Consider the following 15989-nt stretch of genomic DNA (forward strand, 5'->3'; position numbering starts at 1 on the left):
CTCCACCCTGGATCTCAGAGTCTCCCGGTGGAGGTAAGCTCTGGAGCCCATGAAACCTTTATTTGGTTGCTCTCCCTTCCTCGGTTCACTGTCCCACACTGTGACTGGTGTCTCTTGGGATCGGTTCCCAAATGAATGACTTGGGCTTAAATCTTTTTTGTTCCAGAAACTGCTTCTTGGGCAACTCAAACTAAGACAAGGACGAAACTGAGAAATGAGTTCCTCTAGTATCATACAGTATTTTCACCTGTCGCCAAGTCACCTAGAAATCCTGAGCTGGATCTGTGGGGTGCAAGGCACGTGGAAAGGAAGCAAGTGTACATCATAGAGTGGTGATGCCGTACTTATGCCAGTGACCCCTGTGGTCCAGGCGTCTAACCGTCCGTCACAAGTCACGCCCCCCCTTCCGCAGTCCCAGGGAAGTCACAGCCAGTCAAGGAGTCTATTTCTGACCCTTCCTTCTTTCTTGCATCTAGGCGGAGCCCTGTGTCCAGTAATTCCCAGTCGAGTGTGAGCAGAAGTGATGTGTCTAGACCAAGACAACTCTGAAGCAGAAGTGCATTCTTCACCATCTCTATCTCTGTTAAGTAGATCAGAAAACTTTAAAGCCCAGGAGTTGACAGAGTCACAAGAGGAAGGAAAGTAGGTGACCAGTTCTGTTTACTACTCAGAAATACCACACTAGACTCATTTGTGTTACTGTACCAAATTATTAAAATTTGGGGCTCGTTGTTACACCAGCTGACGTTACCCTAATGCACACACCGCCTTCACTCTTTGTCAAGATTTCCATGAATAGAGGGTCTTTTGCCCTTCTCTGTGGTAGACAAAGAATAGTTAAATTTGATGTTTATTCAAAAAGAAAAGCAAAATATCTAAAAACCAAACTGTACCAAACCTATCACCTTACTCACTATTATAGCTCAAAGCCAGAGTATTTGGTCTCCACTGGCATGAAACAACCAGTCTGTGATACCAGAAACTGTGACCAGAGTTGGAAGAATGGTATTATAAAGTTTAGAAACTCCATCAAATTTCATAGTTCATACTGAACTGGGCCCTTTTGAAGTTCGAGATCACTTAATTTTGGAAAAACACATCTCACATTTAACAATAAGAAATGGCAGAGTAAAGGCTAGATGTTAAGCTTCCTTGGCTTTAACTCTTGCTGTAGGACACTGTCTCCCTGAATTAGACAAGTAATTATTAAATTTCCCTAAAAATACAAATAGTTTAGAATTTAAGGGGAAACATCTACACGTAAGGAATCTGGATCAACTGAATACAAATAATTTTTAGAAGGTACCACAAATTCCAAAGCGTTAGCCAGATGAAAGTACTCTTGAGTAAAGAAACCAACAGACAGGGCCATCTTGGTGGCGCAGTCGGTTAAGTGTCCGACTCTTGATTTTGCCCCAGGTCATGATCTCAGGGTTGTAACAAAGAGCCCTACTTTGGGTTCCAGGCTGAATGTGGAGCCTGCTTCTGATTCCCTCCCTCTGCAACCTTCTCCCACCACTGTTTACATGTGCACGTACTCTCTCTCTCAAAGCAATAAAAACCAGATTCTATTGGATCTTTCTTTGCCTATTTATAATCACAACGATTATCAGTAGAGTTGAGTACCACTTAGGGTCATTCAGCCCCATGAAGGACACTTCTTGTGGATAATTAATATGTTAGAGATAAATTATATGTTCTCAGATCTGAATATGCTTTATTGAAGGAGCACCTGGGGCTCAGTTGGTTAAATATCTGCCTTCCTCTCAGTCATGATCCCAGTGTCCTGGGATCGAGTCCTGAGTCAGACTCCATGCTCAGCAGGGAATATGCTTCTCTCTCTCCCTCTGCTCCCCTTGACCTCATGCACTCTTTCTCTCTCAAATAAATAAATAAAGCCTTTAAAAAAAAAGAATATGCTTTACTGAAAAAGAATGTGTGAACCAATCAACAGCATGAAATAATTACTATTAATAAATGTGAAAAAAGAAGAGAAACCACGTAGAAGCAAGATTTTATAAAGCAAGAATACTACTAGTAACTTTTAAGCCACTGTTAATAACCAGATTCAGGAAAGGCCTCAGAATGCCATTTCAAAACTTTCTTTCCCTTCCTGTTCAACTCTAGAATAAAAAAGATAGTGAATGACTATGCAGACCTCTTCCGTAAGGCTTTGATAACATTTTCCTGATAATAGTTAAAATTAGGTGCTTATTATGTGCAAGGCACCATGGGTTTCATATGTAGTATAATCTCATTTAAATTTAACAACATTCCTAAGAGAGAGGTACAATTTTCATTTCCATTTAACTGAAGAAACACAGTTAGGGAAAGGCCAAATTCGAATTCAGAGACAGTAGTGAACCCTAGAGAACATACCCACAACCTTTTTGCCATACCACCAAAAACAAGGTCTCTATGTCTCTACCTAACCAACAGGTTTCTTTATGGAATTCATCAGGTCAGACAGAATCTTCAAGACTTTTAGAAACCTGTGTACCCACTCATACTTAGGTTAAAGAGGCCAGAACTGTTTTCCTTCAATTTTTTATTGTTGGATTGACTTAAAGGAACTATCAACAATGCCCTCCCAACACACACAAAATTAAATAGGCTAAAACCAAAACCATACACAGAAGCTTCTGTCGTAGCTTCACATTTATTTAGCCCATAATTGTAAACAAAAATTATTTTTTTCTCCAACCCCACCCCCAAATATTCTCATCTTTTTTATACCTTGGGGCATTAAGTGACATATGTGTGAGCTTATAAAAGCCCATTTTGAAGAAGTTGAACCGATTAGGAGTTTTCAACTGTCCTGATCACTACCAAAGCCTGTACAGGAAAAAATGTGCTAGTAAACTCATAAGCTTGTTTGAATAAATACATTACATTAAGCAGGATTCTGCACCTTGCTGAATATTGTAGTGATCAGAGAATACTGACTGAGGCTGTAGATCAGGAAAAATAAGACATCTGACATTTACATCTACTTTAAAAATTCAAATATTATTTGCTACTGGGAGGCATAGAGGACCTATTAAGCTAATAAATCTTCAGTTCAAAACAGACGACAACACCCTAAAGAATGAATGTAAATAGTTTTCCTTACTTAAAGATGTAACCCATCATAGTTAGTAAATAAAAAGATTACTAGACTGTACAATAAAATAAAATAAAATAAAGCACTTCAAGTGGGATGTGTGCAGGGGATGGCAGAGGGGAAGAGAAGAAAGTAGTGGTGTCTGAATTTCTTTTCTTTTTTTTTTTTTTAAAGATTTTATTTATTTATTTGATAGAGATTACAAGTAGTCAGAGAGGCAGGCAGAGAGAGAGGAGGAAGCAGGCTCCCCGCTGAGCAGAGAGCCCGATGCGGGGCTCAATCCCAGGACCCTGGGATCATGACCTGAGCCGAAGGCAAAGGCTTTAACCCACTGAGCCCCCCAGGCGCCCCTGGTGTCTGAATTTCTAAATCAGTTTGACTGTCTTATCTGATTAGGGGCCTACAATTACCACAAAAATGACTGAATAAGTTAGACAGAAAAAGAGTTGAGCCGGGCTGAGAAGGGAATGCTTTGCCCAGCACATTCCATTCATCAGACAGGCTAAGAAGTAACTTAGAAGTTCTCCATTCCGGGAAGGACAGTACCTGTTCTGGGCATTCACCTCCACCTGGTCAGTCACCTGCCCCAAGGATTCTTCCTCCTGCTTCTGCCGCAGCCTCTCCTGCCGGGCGCGGCGGCGCCGTTCACGGGCGGCCTCTTCCTCGTCGTCATCGTTCCTCTGGTAGGCGATCCTGCAATGTCACAAAGACAACCTCTTGAGCATGCCAGCCGCCAACCGTCTTCACCAGGATCTTTGCCAGATCAGCTCTGAGTCCTTTCCTGACCTCAACCACTGACTGAACCAGAGTTCTAAATGGATCGTTCCATTCCATAGAGACGTGATCTGCATAGTTTGCAAACTTCCGAGTATCTGAAAAGCACGAGTCTAATAGCTACACAGGACAATTTCCAGTGATCAAATAATAGCTTAACCTAAAAAAAAAAAAAAAACAAAACACAAAAGCAGGCTGTGCAGAGACTGTGGGTAAGCAAATTTTAATATCTTTACTAAACTACTTATTAGCATGTTAGGATTTAGAGGCAAAATTCTGAAGCACTGAATCAAAAAATAATCAAAACACTCGCTTAAAAGATTCAGCATGTTGTATAGAAAAGAATCAAGTTACCAAGCCAGGATTTTGGCATTAGTAAACCCAAATTGCTAATTAAAATGGAGAGTAGGATACCCTCTTTGCTTGGATTTTATTTTTTCCTTTCAGTTCCTGATCACTGGAGAGGGAAGGTGTTACTGACAACTGATAGGAGGGTTTTCAAGTCAGTGTGGCTCCCTGAAAGGCCCTCCTTTTTGCTCTAAAACCCATGTGTTAGGATTCTACCCCCACAGGTCGGGCCCATCGTGATAGCCCCCAGGTGTATGCGTAGATAGAAACCCAAGAGCTGAGGCACGTAGGGGAAGCACAGAGGGCGCTCTCTATACACATAGATGGTATCGGGCTTTTGTAGTTTGTCTGAAGCAAATACCTATTTAGGAAAATTATACAATCACCATCACTGCATTACGTACATTTCCATTAATATTATTGCCAAATCAAGAATTGGAACTGGGGGTTGCCTGGGTGGCTCAGTGGGTTAAGCCGCTGCCTTCGGCTCAGGTCATGATCTCAGGGTCCTGGGATCGAGTCCCACATTGGGCTCTCTGCTTAGTGGGGAGCCTGCTTCCCCTTCTCTCTCTCTGCCTGCTTGTGATCTCTCTCTCTCTGTCAAATAAATAAAAAAAAAAAAAAAAAAAGAATTGGAACTGGGCAACTACAGATGTCTAAACTCAAGATAAAGCGATCTGCATGGTTACCCTGGCTACTTGTGAAGGAGGAACACATCTGAGATACAGAGTCCCAAGGAAGCAGGGCTAGGCCTGCCCGATGGGGCCATGGGTTGGGATGAAGCCGCAATGCACAGTGGGCGGCTTGTCTTATTATATTACTTACACATCTACAAATAGATATCCAGATATATAAACATTTCATGCTTATAATTCTTACGTAATGACAAACCTAAAATAATTTCCAAATGAAAGAAAATGAAACAGCAGAACCATGTAATTTGTACCAACAATATGAACCTACTATAACTGATGATGGTTTGCTTATGTTAGATTACAGATGAGACATCTTTAGGCTTAGATCCAACACTTTATTTCGTCTGTGTCTACCTTTTGACTTCAAGAATACGAACACTATGAATGTTTTTCACCCATAAAAAACAAGACTAACAGTTCCAAAGTTTGGTTGTTTTGTTCTTTGTTGCTTCAGAAAATCTGACTTCATACTTACTAAAATCTGCTAGTGTGCAATACTCAAGTGTCAATATAAGTAACTAAAATGTCATAGTAATTCTGTGAAACTGACGGTTTATTTCTACAGATCTGGAGAGAAAGGCGGTGTGATCTCGTTGGAGGAGGACTAGGTTATGACTCAGTAAACCTCGTTTCTAGAACTGCTCTCTTACTAGCTGGCAGCCCAGCCCTTTAACCTGAGTTAAAGTCCCTTGCCTGTAACTGTGTGACAATCAAATGAAATCCCGGATATGTTATGGTATGGTGTTTCACAGTGCAATATTCTGTTGTTATTAGCAAAGTTCACTTGAAAAGCTGCTTTGTGAGGAAAGATGAGTTCAATTTTAGACGTGTTGAATTTGAGGTGACAGCATGACATGAATCGAATGTTCCTTTCTAATTCAATCACACTGTAGTCTGCAATCAAAAGCCCTTCCCAGTGGTTTGGCTTTAGTCTTCAGATTCTTGGCCTAATGTTCCTTTGGCTTATTTCTCAGTAGACAGCTTTAACCACAGCAGGGAGAATGAGCCCTTCATGACTGCTTCCCAAGCTAATCAAACAGAAAGGTTTAATTCATTCTTCTATATCTCTGGATCAGCCGTGAGGTCTTGGCTACTACTTGGGGGCCTTTCTTTTCCAAAACAAGCAAGAGACCTAAAAGCTCCATCTGGGATATCCTATGCTAAAAACAACTCCCCCTGCCTTCCCCTAAATGGAATCTCACATGAAACCCTCAACTTCCCACTATACTTCAAAGATTTGAGATATTAACTGCCCTCCACATCCCACCTACCCAACTACATCTGCCATCTCTCTAGGCTAGGTCATACTCAACCCTTCTTCATCTTGGATTTCTCCTCGGAGGGGTGGGCTGACAACCAGACCACTCACTCTTCTGTCTCTCCTAACTCTTCTTGTTTGGTATTCTCCATTGGTAGCTCCTTGCCTAGGCTACGCAGTTATTAGAGCTAGATTTTTAAGGATCTTTTATTACTACCAATAAAGAAACATATTAAAGTTGTTTTCAAAGTTCAAAACAAACAGGGAGCCAAAATACTTTCATGGTATTTTGAATCACAACATGCCCAGTTGCTGGCTCAGTCACATACCACTTGACTTTATAAGTGAAATTCCGTTCCTGCCAAATGACTTGATATGTGTGGAAATTCTTCGACTCTGAGACTTCCTCCATGAGCCTCAGTGGCTGCTCAGCTTTTGGGCCTCACCCACAGCAGCTCACCCTTCACACTACTCCCACAGGTTTATTCCTTTTCGTTCAAAATGGACAGCAACTCAACTGTTTAATTTTTTTTGATTCTAAAAGTAACATACATTTCTTATTTGCTTAAACCAGACACTACCAGATGTGTAAAAGAGAAAGTGAGAATCAGCTCCCTAATCATACCACTCAGATATGGACACAACTAACATCTGATATATTTTACCACACATTTGTTTTGCATGCATGGATACTTTTGTTTTTAACAAAGTGGGACCATGTTATACATATTATTTCATAAACAGTTTCTTTATTTATGACTGTTTTTTAACACATTTGCAAAATCTAATTTTCCACAGCAACACAGTATTCTGTGTATAGAACCACACAGCAATTATATGGATGTACTATTCTGTAACCTATTTTATGTAGATGGACAGTTAGGATTTTTCCAACTTTATGTTCTTATAAATGAGGCTGCAAAGGACATCATTATAGATATGCTTTTATATCATATAGATATGCTATTTATCTTGGAAAAATTCTTAGAAGTTAGCATTTCTGAGTTTAAGAGTATCTTCATCTAAAAGGCTTCTTTCTTTTTTAAAAAGATTTTATTTATTTATTTGACAGAGAGAGACACAGCAAGAGAGGGAACACAAGCAGGCGGAGTGGGAGTGGGAGAGGGAGAAGCAGGCTTCCTGCTGAGCAGGGAGCACGATGTGGGGCTCGATCCCAGGACCCTGGGACCATGACCTGAGCCAAAGGCAGATGCTTAACAACTGAGCCACCCAGGTGCCCCTAAAAGGCTTCTGATACATGTTGGCAAATTGCCCTTCAGAAAGGTATACAACACCAGCAACATAATGAGTGCTAATTTCACTCCAAGCAGAATTTGTCCAAAGGACAGGTGAGTATGCAGCATCTTTAATATACCAAATGTTAGCATAACCTCTACTTGGAACTCAGTTAAAAACAAAATGTTAATGTTTCTAATCTTCTGCACACTGGACTTAAACATATTTGAAATGCTGCTGACCAGTAACAATCATACCTAACGCCCACTGGCTTATAATAAAAGTATCCAATCCCTTTGTTCCTTCTGTGAACCTTCAGCAGATGCCAGCTGAAAGAAGCCCAGTGGTATTCCACTACTGGTCCCAGATGACCTGGGGCAGTGTGGGACCCCAAATTCCTCGGAATCATCTGAGAATGGTTACACTATGTTTATTAGAGATTTAACCATTTTACTACGATCTGTTCTTCTAAGAAACTGGTAACTCACTAATGATAGGTAAGGCACCTCTATTAAATATCAGTATTGATTGGCCAGAATCCATGGTGTTCCCACCGCTGCTGAGTGTAAGCAGGTTTATTATGGAGTATTATGCTTTGTTTCTGCTAACCACCTTCACTCGTCTCTTGAAGAATACCTGGTGAAAGACATGATTGATCTCACTACAGGAAGGCCAGTGCTGCTGGTAGCATCAAACATTCGGAAGGAAGAGCACGTGTGTGTGTGTGTGTGTGTGTGTGTGTGTGTGTGAGAGAGAGAGAGAGAGAGAGAGAGAGAGAGAGAGAATACGTGTTAAAAAGGCTCAAAAGTCCATAAAAATTACATGATGTTATTTGATTTTGTCAGTGGTATGAAAAAAGGAGAGAGGACTGGCTTGTCTTTCATTCCCAGAACCAGCAGTTTAAAGGTTCTGGTGTTATAAGAAAAAACAGAGCTATGCAATGGGAAAACTTTCTTGGAATGCTGTGGCTTTCACACCAAAGACGCTTTAAGTTTTTACCATCAGAGCCCCACAGCCTCAGTATATTCAAGTAACAAGATAATCATGTTACATGCTGTGCCGTTTAGACAGAAAGTTCAAATAAATAAAAGTACTGCAGACATGGCAAATAAGAAAGTCGCTGAGGAATCAGTGTCTACATTTGGATGGGCTGGGGTCTGCTAGAAGGGAGAAAGGCGAAGGGGCAAGGCTTCTGTAGTAAGACATTGGAGCAAGGCGCTAGTCATCTTGCCTCAGTATTTCCCTCACCCCATCTTCCCCATCAAATATTTCTCAAGACTTGCACAACACTGGCAAAATTCTTCTAATTTCACCTAGAGTATAGGCTGTTTCATTTTGTTTGTACCCTGTGTTCCCCACAGTCTGAAGAGTATTGCCCTACTGCCTTTCATTTTGTCTTTTTTTTTTTTTCCATTTTGCTGCTTTCTGATTTGAGACTACAGTAGATCCTTAAAATTTTTAAGCAAAAATGCTGGCAATGTATTTTATTAACCAAACAAGATCTCTTATCAGGAAGTCGGGTTTAAAAATAGGATAAAGAAAAACAAGAACCGTTTTTATGGAGCGGGGGAAGCTGATGTTACTGCGTGTTTAGGAGCACTGAAGACCTACAGAGAATGAAAAAGAAGTGTGGTTGAGTCTATAATGAGTTTAAATTTACTTATTTTATGTTGATAATCACAGTACTACTCTGAGAAATTAACTGGACAACCAAATAATCAAGTTTGGATTTGCAATCTTGCTATTGTTTTTTTCTTTTACATACATGGTATGTATGATACAATTATTTTGCAACTTAATAATATATTTGATGATTTTCTAAATCAGTTCATCAAGACATAATTTATTCTTATCATCTACTGCAAGGAGCCCTTGGTTTATTTAGCCATTTTCCTTTCGACAGACATTTGGGTTTTCCCTAGTTTTTCTCTGTTGCATATAGTGCTACAACTCTGTTGCATACAGTTCCTTCTTGTGCATGCCTTTTAGAGGGTAGATAACTGGGAAGTGGAATAGTGTACATTCATTTAAAGATTCTGTCCCATCACCCTTCATAGTAGTCACTCCAGGTGTTTCAAAGTGAGAATTCCCCATGCTCTGTCACTTCAAATAACCAAGTCACATCAGCATACATTAAGACAGCCCCCTGCTAACTTACAGGACCAGAGAAAATATTTAATCTTCTATATCTTGTATGGCAGTGGTTTCTACTATTTTAAGAAGGTGGATCCTTTTAAAATATTAAGAAGGGTGCCTGGGTGGCACAGTCCGTTAAGAATCCGACTCTTGGTTTTGCCCCAGGTCATGAGGTCGAGCCTCGCATCAGGCTCTATGCTCAGTGTGGAGCCTGCTTGAGATTCTCTCCCCCTCTGCCCATCCCACTCACGCTCTCTCTCTTTCTCTCTCTAAAATAAATAGATCTTTAAAAAAGTTAAAAAACAAAATATCAAGAAACATTAAGGTATCATGATAACTGCTTATATTTTTGTTATTTACTAATAAAATGTTTTATAAAATGTCTATAAATTCAACAATACATAAAAGGGTATCTGTCTTCTAAACCACTGCATTTCTATGTATTTGAAGAACAGTTTCTCTCATACCTGAAACAGTTACTTATCAGACCACAGAATGTACAGGCATGGATATGAATCTGGGAATCCCTTTCAGTACCTTCACTACTAGAGAACCACAGGTGTACAACAAGAGATGATAAGAGCACCACGGAACTGACTCTGAATTGTCACCTTCAAAGCCTTTTGTTTTTCAACATCCCTCGTGCTAGTAAGCACACCCACACACAGACACACATGCAGACCCACAGGTTAAGTGAAGAAAGCCACAGAGAAAATAAAAGGCTCAAAGCACTAAAGTGAGGCCTATTTATTAAAGACGTTTAAAAAAAAAATAAGGAATGTTTCACAAATTTGCAGTTTATCGATGGGCAGGAGCCATGCTAATCTTTTCTGGATTGCCGCAATTTCAGTGTCAGTGCTACTGAAGCCAGCACCGCTTACTAAAGACTTAAAGAGGTCCCCGTGCAGATCAGTGTCCCGGGTCTCTCTGCTTTCCTTGTCTGTGCCACATTCCCATATTTTATTTTATTTTATTTTTTTAAAAATATTTTATTTATTTATTTGACAGACAGAGATCACAAGTAGGCAGAGAGGCAGGCAGAGAGAGAGGAAGGGAAGCAGGCTCCCTGCCTGAGCAGAGAGCCCGATGCGGGGCTCGATCCCAGGACCCTGGGATCATGACCTGAGCTGAAGGCAGAGGCTTTAATCCACTGAGCCACCCAGGCGCCCACATTCCCATATTTTAAAAAGAGAATACTGCACCTAAAATTCTAACAGATCGAATAAATTCACCTCCAGAGATCCTACCAGTAGTTCACCATTTGCAAATTCACAATAACATGCGGGCTGGTAGGGTCGGCTGAACTCTCAGATCGGTTCTCCCCACCCTGCAACCCACACTATTTCCACTTTCACACTTTCATATAAGGAGTTGTCTGAGAGAAGGTGGTGTTGGTTGGGTGGGGGGGGGGGGATTCCAGGTTGTAACTGAGACACTCAACCACAAACGTGATCCTGTCCACAGCATTCTGCAGCTCTCCTCTCCTCATAGTGGCCAGATTCAGGAGAAGGCCTTAAGGAAAAATGATTTCTTCTTCTTCTTTTTTTTAAAGAAAAACTTCTTAGTCAATTGCTTTTGTCTGATTTCCCTCACTCTTGATTCTATTTCATTGTCTTAACCTGTGTCTTAATATGGGATCCAACTTAAAGAGTTAAAACCTCTTGTGGGTTAAAGATGTATTCAACTATTAGGAGGCAAAATGATGCATACATACTTTCATTATTCTCTTCCATGTACCAAACACCCTGGTGACTTTATTTCATAATATGAAATGCAAGCAGAATCTCTAAACATATCCCATCAGCTCTGTGAATTGCTCAAAAGCTCTTAGCAAACTCTCAGGCAATGCTGTGATCAGGAGGGAAAATCCAACCTACTGAAATGAGTCATATTTGCCCCAGAGATTTACTGTATGTTCTAAAATTAAAAGAAGTTTATAGCAACATTCCAGGCTCTTAAATATCATTTTGTTTATATGTGGTGTCTGCAAAATGCTGTGGTTTCATTAAATGAACATAAAGTCCAACTCTGAATGTTTCCCCCTTGAATTCCTTAAAGAAAGGCATTAAAAATGACAATGGAGAAAAAAATCAAGTAAATAAAAAAAATTTTTAAGGCAGAATATGTTTAGAAATGGCTTAATAGCTAATAGTCAATTGGTCTGCTAGTAATCAAATTGAATAGAATGGAAGAAAAGTTCCTTTGATTTAGAGTACATATATATTTTAAAATATTGTTATCATTTATTATATATTTATATATTATTTATTTTATATATCTATATAATTATATGGGGGTTTTTGGTAGGGAAAGAAGGTAAAAATAAGCTGTCATCATATAATTCATTGCTGTATCAGTGGTGTGCCTTTGGCCAGGGTGAAGGCATATAGTCTTACTCTGAAAATTACTCTGAAGAAATTTACCCAGGAAGAGAGGTATGTTCTATTTCAATTATTCCCTTTCTCCACCCCGAACCCTTCCCCTAACGCCTTTATGAGAATTACTACAGTTTGCATAGCCACGGTAAGTTCTAGATCCCAACAGTAAGACACTGTGTGCTGACATCCTCCAGGGCTCTGATACATGTCATCGCTGCCAGTTGTCACCCTCCGCCTTCCACATGCTTCATACAATGGTGACATTCCATAATCACATGAGTTTTATAACCACAGACCACGGTGCAAAAACATGTGCCATAGAGCGGAGTAGAAAACAGCATCAGACAGTGAAAGACGCACACCCCTCCACCTTGCCTCCCTCTGGGTTATTTTAATTATTATTATTATTATTTAATTATTATTATCAATTATTACTCTCCTACTTTTTTTTTTTTGGTAGTTTCACTCCCAAGGTATGCATGCCTCAACAATTTATTTTATTTATTTATTTTTTAAGATTTTATTTATTTGACAGAGATGACAAGTAGGCAGAGAGGCAGGCAGAGAGAGAAGGAAGCAGGCTCCCTGCTGAGCAGAGAACCCGACATGGGGCTCGATCCCAGAACCCTGGGATCACGACCTGAGCCAAAGGCAGAGGCTTTAACCCACTGAGCTACCCAGGTGCCCCAACAATTTATTTTTTAGTTTTGCCTTCTTACAACTTTATGTAATCATACTGTATACATTCTATGGTTAGTTTCTTTCTTTTTTTTTTTTTAAAGATTTTTATTTATTTATTTGACAGAGACAGACACAGCGAGAGAGAGGATACAGAAGCAGGAGGAATGGGAGAGGGAGAAGCAGGCTTCTGATTGAACAGGGAGCTGGATGTGGGGCTCCATCCCAGGAGACTGGGATCACGACCTGAGCTGAAGGTAGACGCTTAACAACTGAGCCACCCAGGCGCCCCCTATGGTTAGTTTTTCATAAAACTATGTGTTTCTGAGATTCATCTATGTTTATGTGAACAGCTGTAGTTTAGAATGATAGACAAGGCACAGGGTTTTGCAAACATTTCTTGAGGCTGGAATTTCTATCTAAACTCTTTATTCAACTGGTACTATTTTCTTTTTGAAAGTCCATAGATGACTCCTGGGGCAAATAATACATTATATGTTAATAAAATAATTTAAAAAAGAAGTCCATAGATGGTTAGTGATATTCAGCAGAAATAAATGAACAGAATCTGGATTTTCTTTTTTAATGAATTGCTATTTAAAAAAAAAAAAAGATTTATTTGAGAGAGAGTGAGATAGAGAGTGGGGGGCAGGGTGGTAGGGGCAGAGGGAGGGAATGCCAAGTTGAGGGGGGAGCCTGACTTGGGGCTCGATCTCAGGACCCCAAGATGATGACCTGAGCTGAAATCAACAGTCTGATGCTTAATGGACCAAGCCACCCAGGGGTCCCCACTGAATTGCTATTTTTATCACAGTTATTTTTGAAAGGAACAAGGCATCTGTCAAACCTATTTAGTACAGATTTTGGAGGAATAATTCCATGACAGTTTCCTGAGATTAAACTAAAATCTATTTTGTCACAGACAGGACTGTCTTTGCATCCCTCCCGCTATCCCGCCCTGTTAAAACAATAAGCTTGGTCAGATCCAAACAGGTCACCATTTCATTTATAAATGTTTGGAAAGTGTAGGTATGGAAAGAGCAGGTTAATGATGGAGAAGATCTACTTTGCTCCTCACTTGGTTATTAATGTTGAACTTTGGTCAAAATGAATGAAAAGGAGTGAGAGAAATGTTTAAGTGGCCAATAAGAGAATTAAAATAATCAAACTTTTCTTTTCTTTTTTTAAAGATTTTTTTTATTTATTTGACAGAGATCACAAGTAGGCAGAGAGGCAGGCAGAGAGAGAGGAGGAAACAGCCTCCCTGCAGAGCAGAGAGCCCTATGCGGGGCTCAATCCCAGGACCCTGAGATCATGACCTGAGCTGAAGGCAGAGGCTTAACCCACTAAGCCACCCAGGCGCCCCTCAAACTTTTCTTTTCCTTTCTTTTAACTCTTATCAACTAGTATAAAACATGACTAATAGAGATAAACCCAATTCTGTGTTTTCATTAAGTATGAACTTTTCTTCATCCCCAACCTAGGATTCTTTGTTTACCAAGAAATATTAAATAATAAGAATCTTAAATAAATACAGCCATTAATAAACTTAGGCCTTTTAAAATGTCAACCAAAAGTAAAATCTGACTTGGGGCTGTTTCCTGACTGCTGTATCTATTTTTTTTAAAGATCTTATTTATTTATTTGACAGAGAGAGAGAGAGGGAGAGAGAGCACAAGTGGGGGGGGGCAGCAGCGAGAGAAGCAGGTTCCCTGCTGAGCAAGGAGCCTGCCATGGGGCTCGATCCCAGGACCCTGAGATCATGACCTGAGCTGAAGGCAGACACTTAACCGACTGAGCCACCCAGGCGCCCTGCTATATCTATTAATTAAGACAATCTTGCTTTAATGTGCACAGTAGATGTGGACAAAAAAGCTCGGCTTTAATTTTTTTCAAATACAACATATTAAAGCAATTCAGACCCAGGTGTCTGTGACTGGCAACACTACATTTTACCAGTCCTTTCTTTTGTACTAGGTCTGCACCTGGATATATAATTGGCTCAACAACTATCCCAGAGCAGGGTGCAGGGAGACCCCCACGTTCCCCCGCCAATTTGGAGCAACCGTATCTGACCGTAGATACATATACAAGCAGGTTCTTTTCATAGCCAAAGACTCCTAGGAACAGAAATTCCCCTTTTCATCTTTGAATGTAAAAATACGAACTCATGTTAGATGAGTCTTATGCTTAGTGTCTAGAAATTCAGGTCTTAGCCCCAAATTTGAAATATTTGTGTGGTGTGGTACAAAGGGCCACCATTTCACGTGGTGGGGCTTCCAATGATGGTACTGCTGTCACATTGGTAAGCATCTGACAAAAGGAATAAGGCGACTGGAAAAAGGAAAACAAGATGTCCTTAAAGTAGAGATTACGAACCTGTGACTAATGAAAGGGAATCCCTGAAAGGGGCAAGTGGGATTGCAGACATGCTCACGGAAATGGCGCACGGCCTGCGAATGCTGCTAACGGACGTCACGTGTCCTGTGTCAGTGGAGAGGACTCTCCCCAGCCTCTCCAGACAGGCAGTGCTTACTGGGGGAAAATTCATGGGTAATGGATTTTCATAACAGGCCTTTTATGATCCTCTCCTCCTCCAAAAGTACCCTCTGGAGCTTTTCTGCTTCCACTCTCATTTTTCTTAATTAGAAAAAGACTTACTCTTCATTTCCTCTTGCCCGTACTCCCTGTTGGCTCTACTTCTTTCCGTTCAGCGGCAGAGCCTCCCATCTTCCTCCCCCTTTCATGCTTCCTCTCTTCCTCAGAAACAGAAAGCTCCACTGTACTGATAGACAGGACACCGGACCATTGTTTCCAGCACCTCTGCTGAAATGCATGAGTGTCGCTCTGGCAAGAAAGCATATTTTCGGGTGGTGACTGCCTCCCTGACCCCAGAGGTATTGCACAAACGTACCTAACGTCCAGCTGGCGAGTAGCTCCCCTCCAAGTGCTAGAACTGCAAAGTTTTGTTTACAGGGGGTAGCAAATAGAAAGACAAACCTCGCGTGGAGACAGGAAATGGAAAATGATGGGCCAAATCCTGGATGTTTGGCTCTTTGGAAAGAACATTTATTCTTGCAGAGGATTTGGGAGCCAACCATCGCTAATGGGTCCAACCTCCCTACTGTTGGGAAAAGAAGTCAAGGAGTTTGCTCTGCGCTTGGTAGATCATCTTCCTAAGTCAACAGAAACCTTACCTAACACTGGGCCTGCTCACTGCAGAGGGAAAAAAGCAAATACCTATTTGTTTTGACTTGGTTAAGAGCCAGCCTGACCAAACCAAACCACATAGAAACCTTCCACGCTTAAAGACTCCCTTTGAGTTAATAGAAGACCCCTATAAAAATGAGAACATTTTAACAGAGCAATATTAATAATGAAGC

General features: G+C 40.6%; 1 protein-coding gene across 1 annotated transcript in view; it reads right to left on the reverse strand.

Moving 5' to 3' along the window:
* The window catches only part of LOC111151934 (caldesmon 1), a 184168-nt gene that overhangs the window by 36389 nt on the left and 131790 nt on the right, over positions 1-15989 (reverse strand). The window contains exon 4 of the mRNA XM_022510159.1: positions 3650-3796. Coding sequence (XP_022365867.1) covers positions 3650-3796 — 147 coding nt within the window. The remainder of the gene's footprint in view (positions 1-3649; positions 3797-15989) is intronic.

This window comes from Enhydra lutris, unplaced genomic scaffold, assembly GCF_002288905.1.
Source record: "Enhydra lutris kenyoni isolate GAN:26980312 unplaced genomic scaffold, ASM228890v2 scaffoldscaffold27, whole genome shotgun sequence".
Classification (NCBI taxonomy): Eukaryota; Metazoa; Chordata; class Mammalia; order Carnivora; family Mustelidae; genus Enhydra; species Enhydra lutris.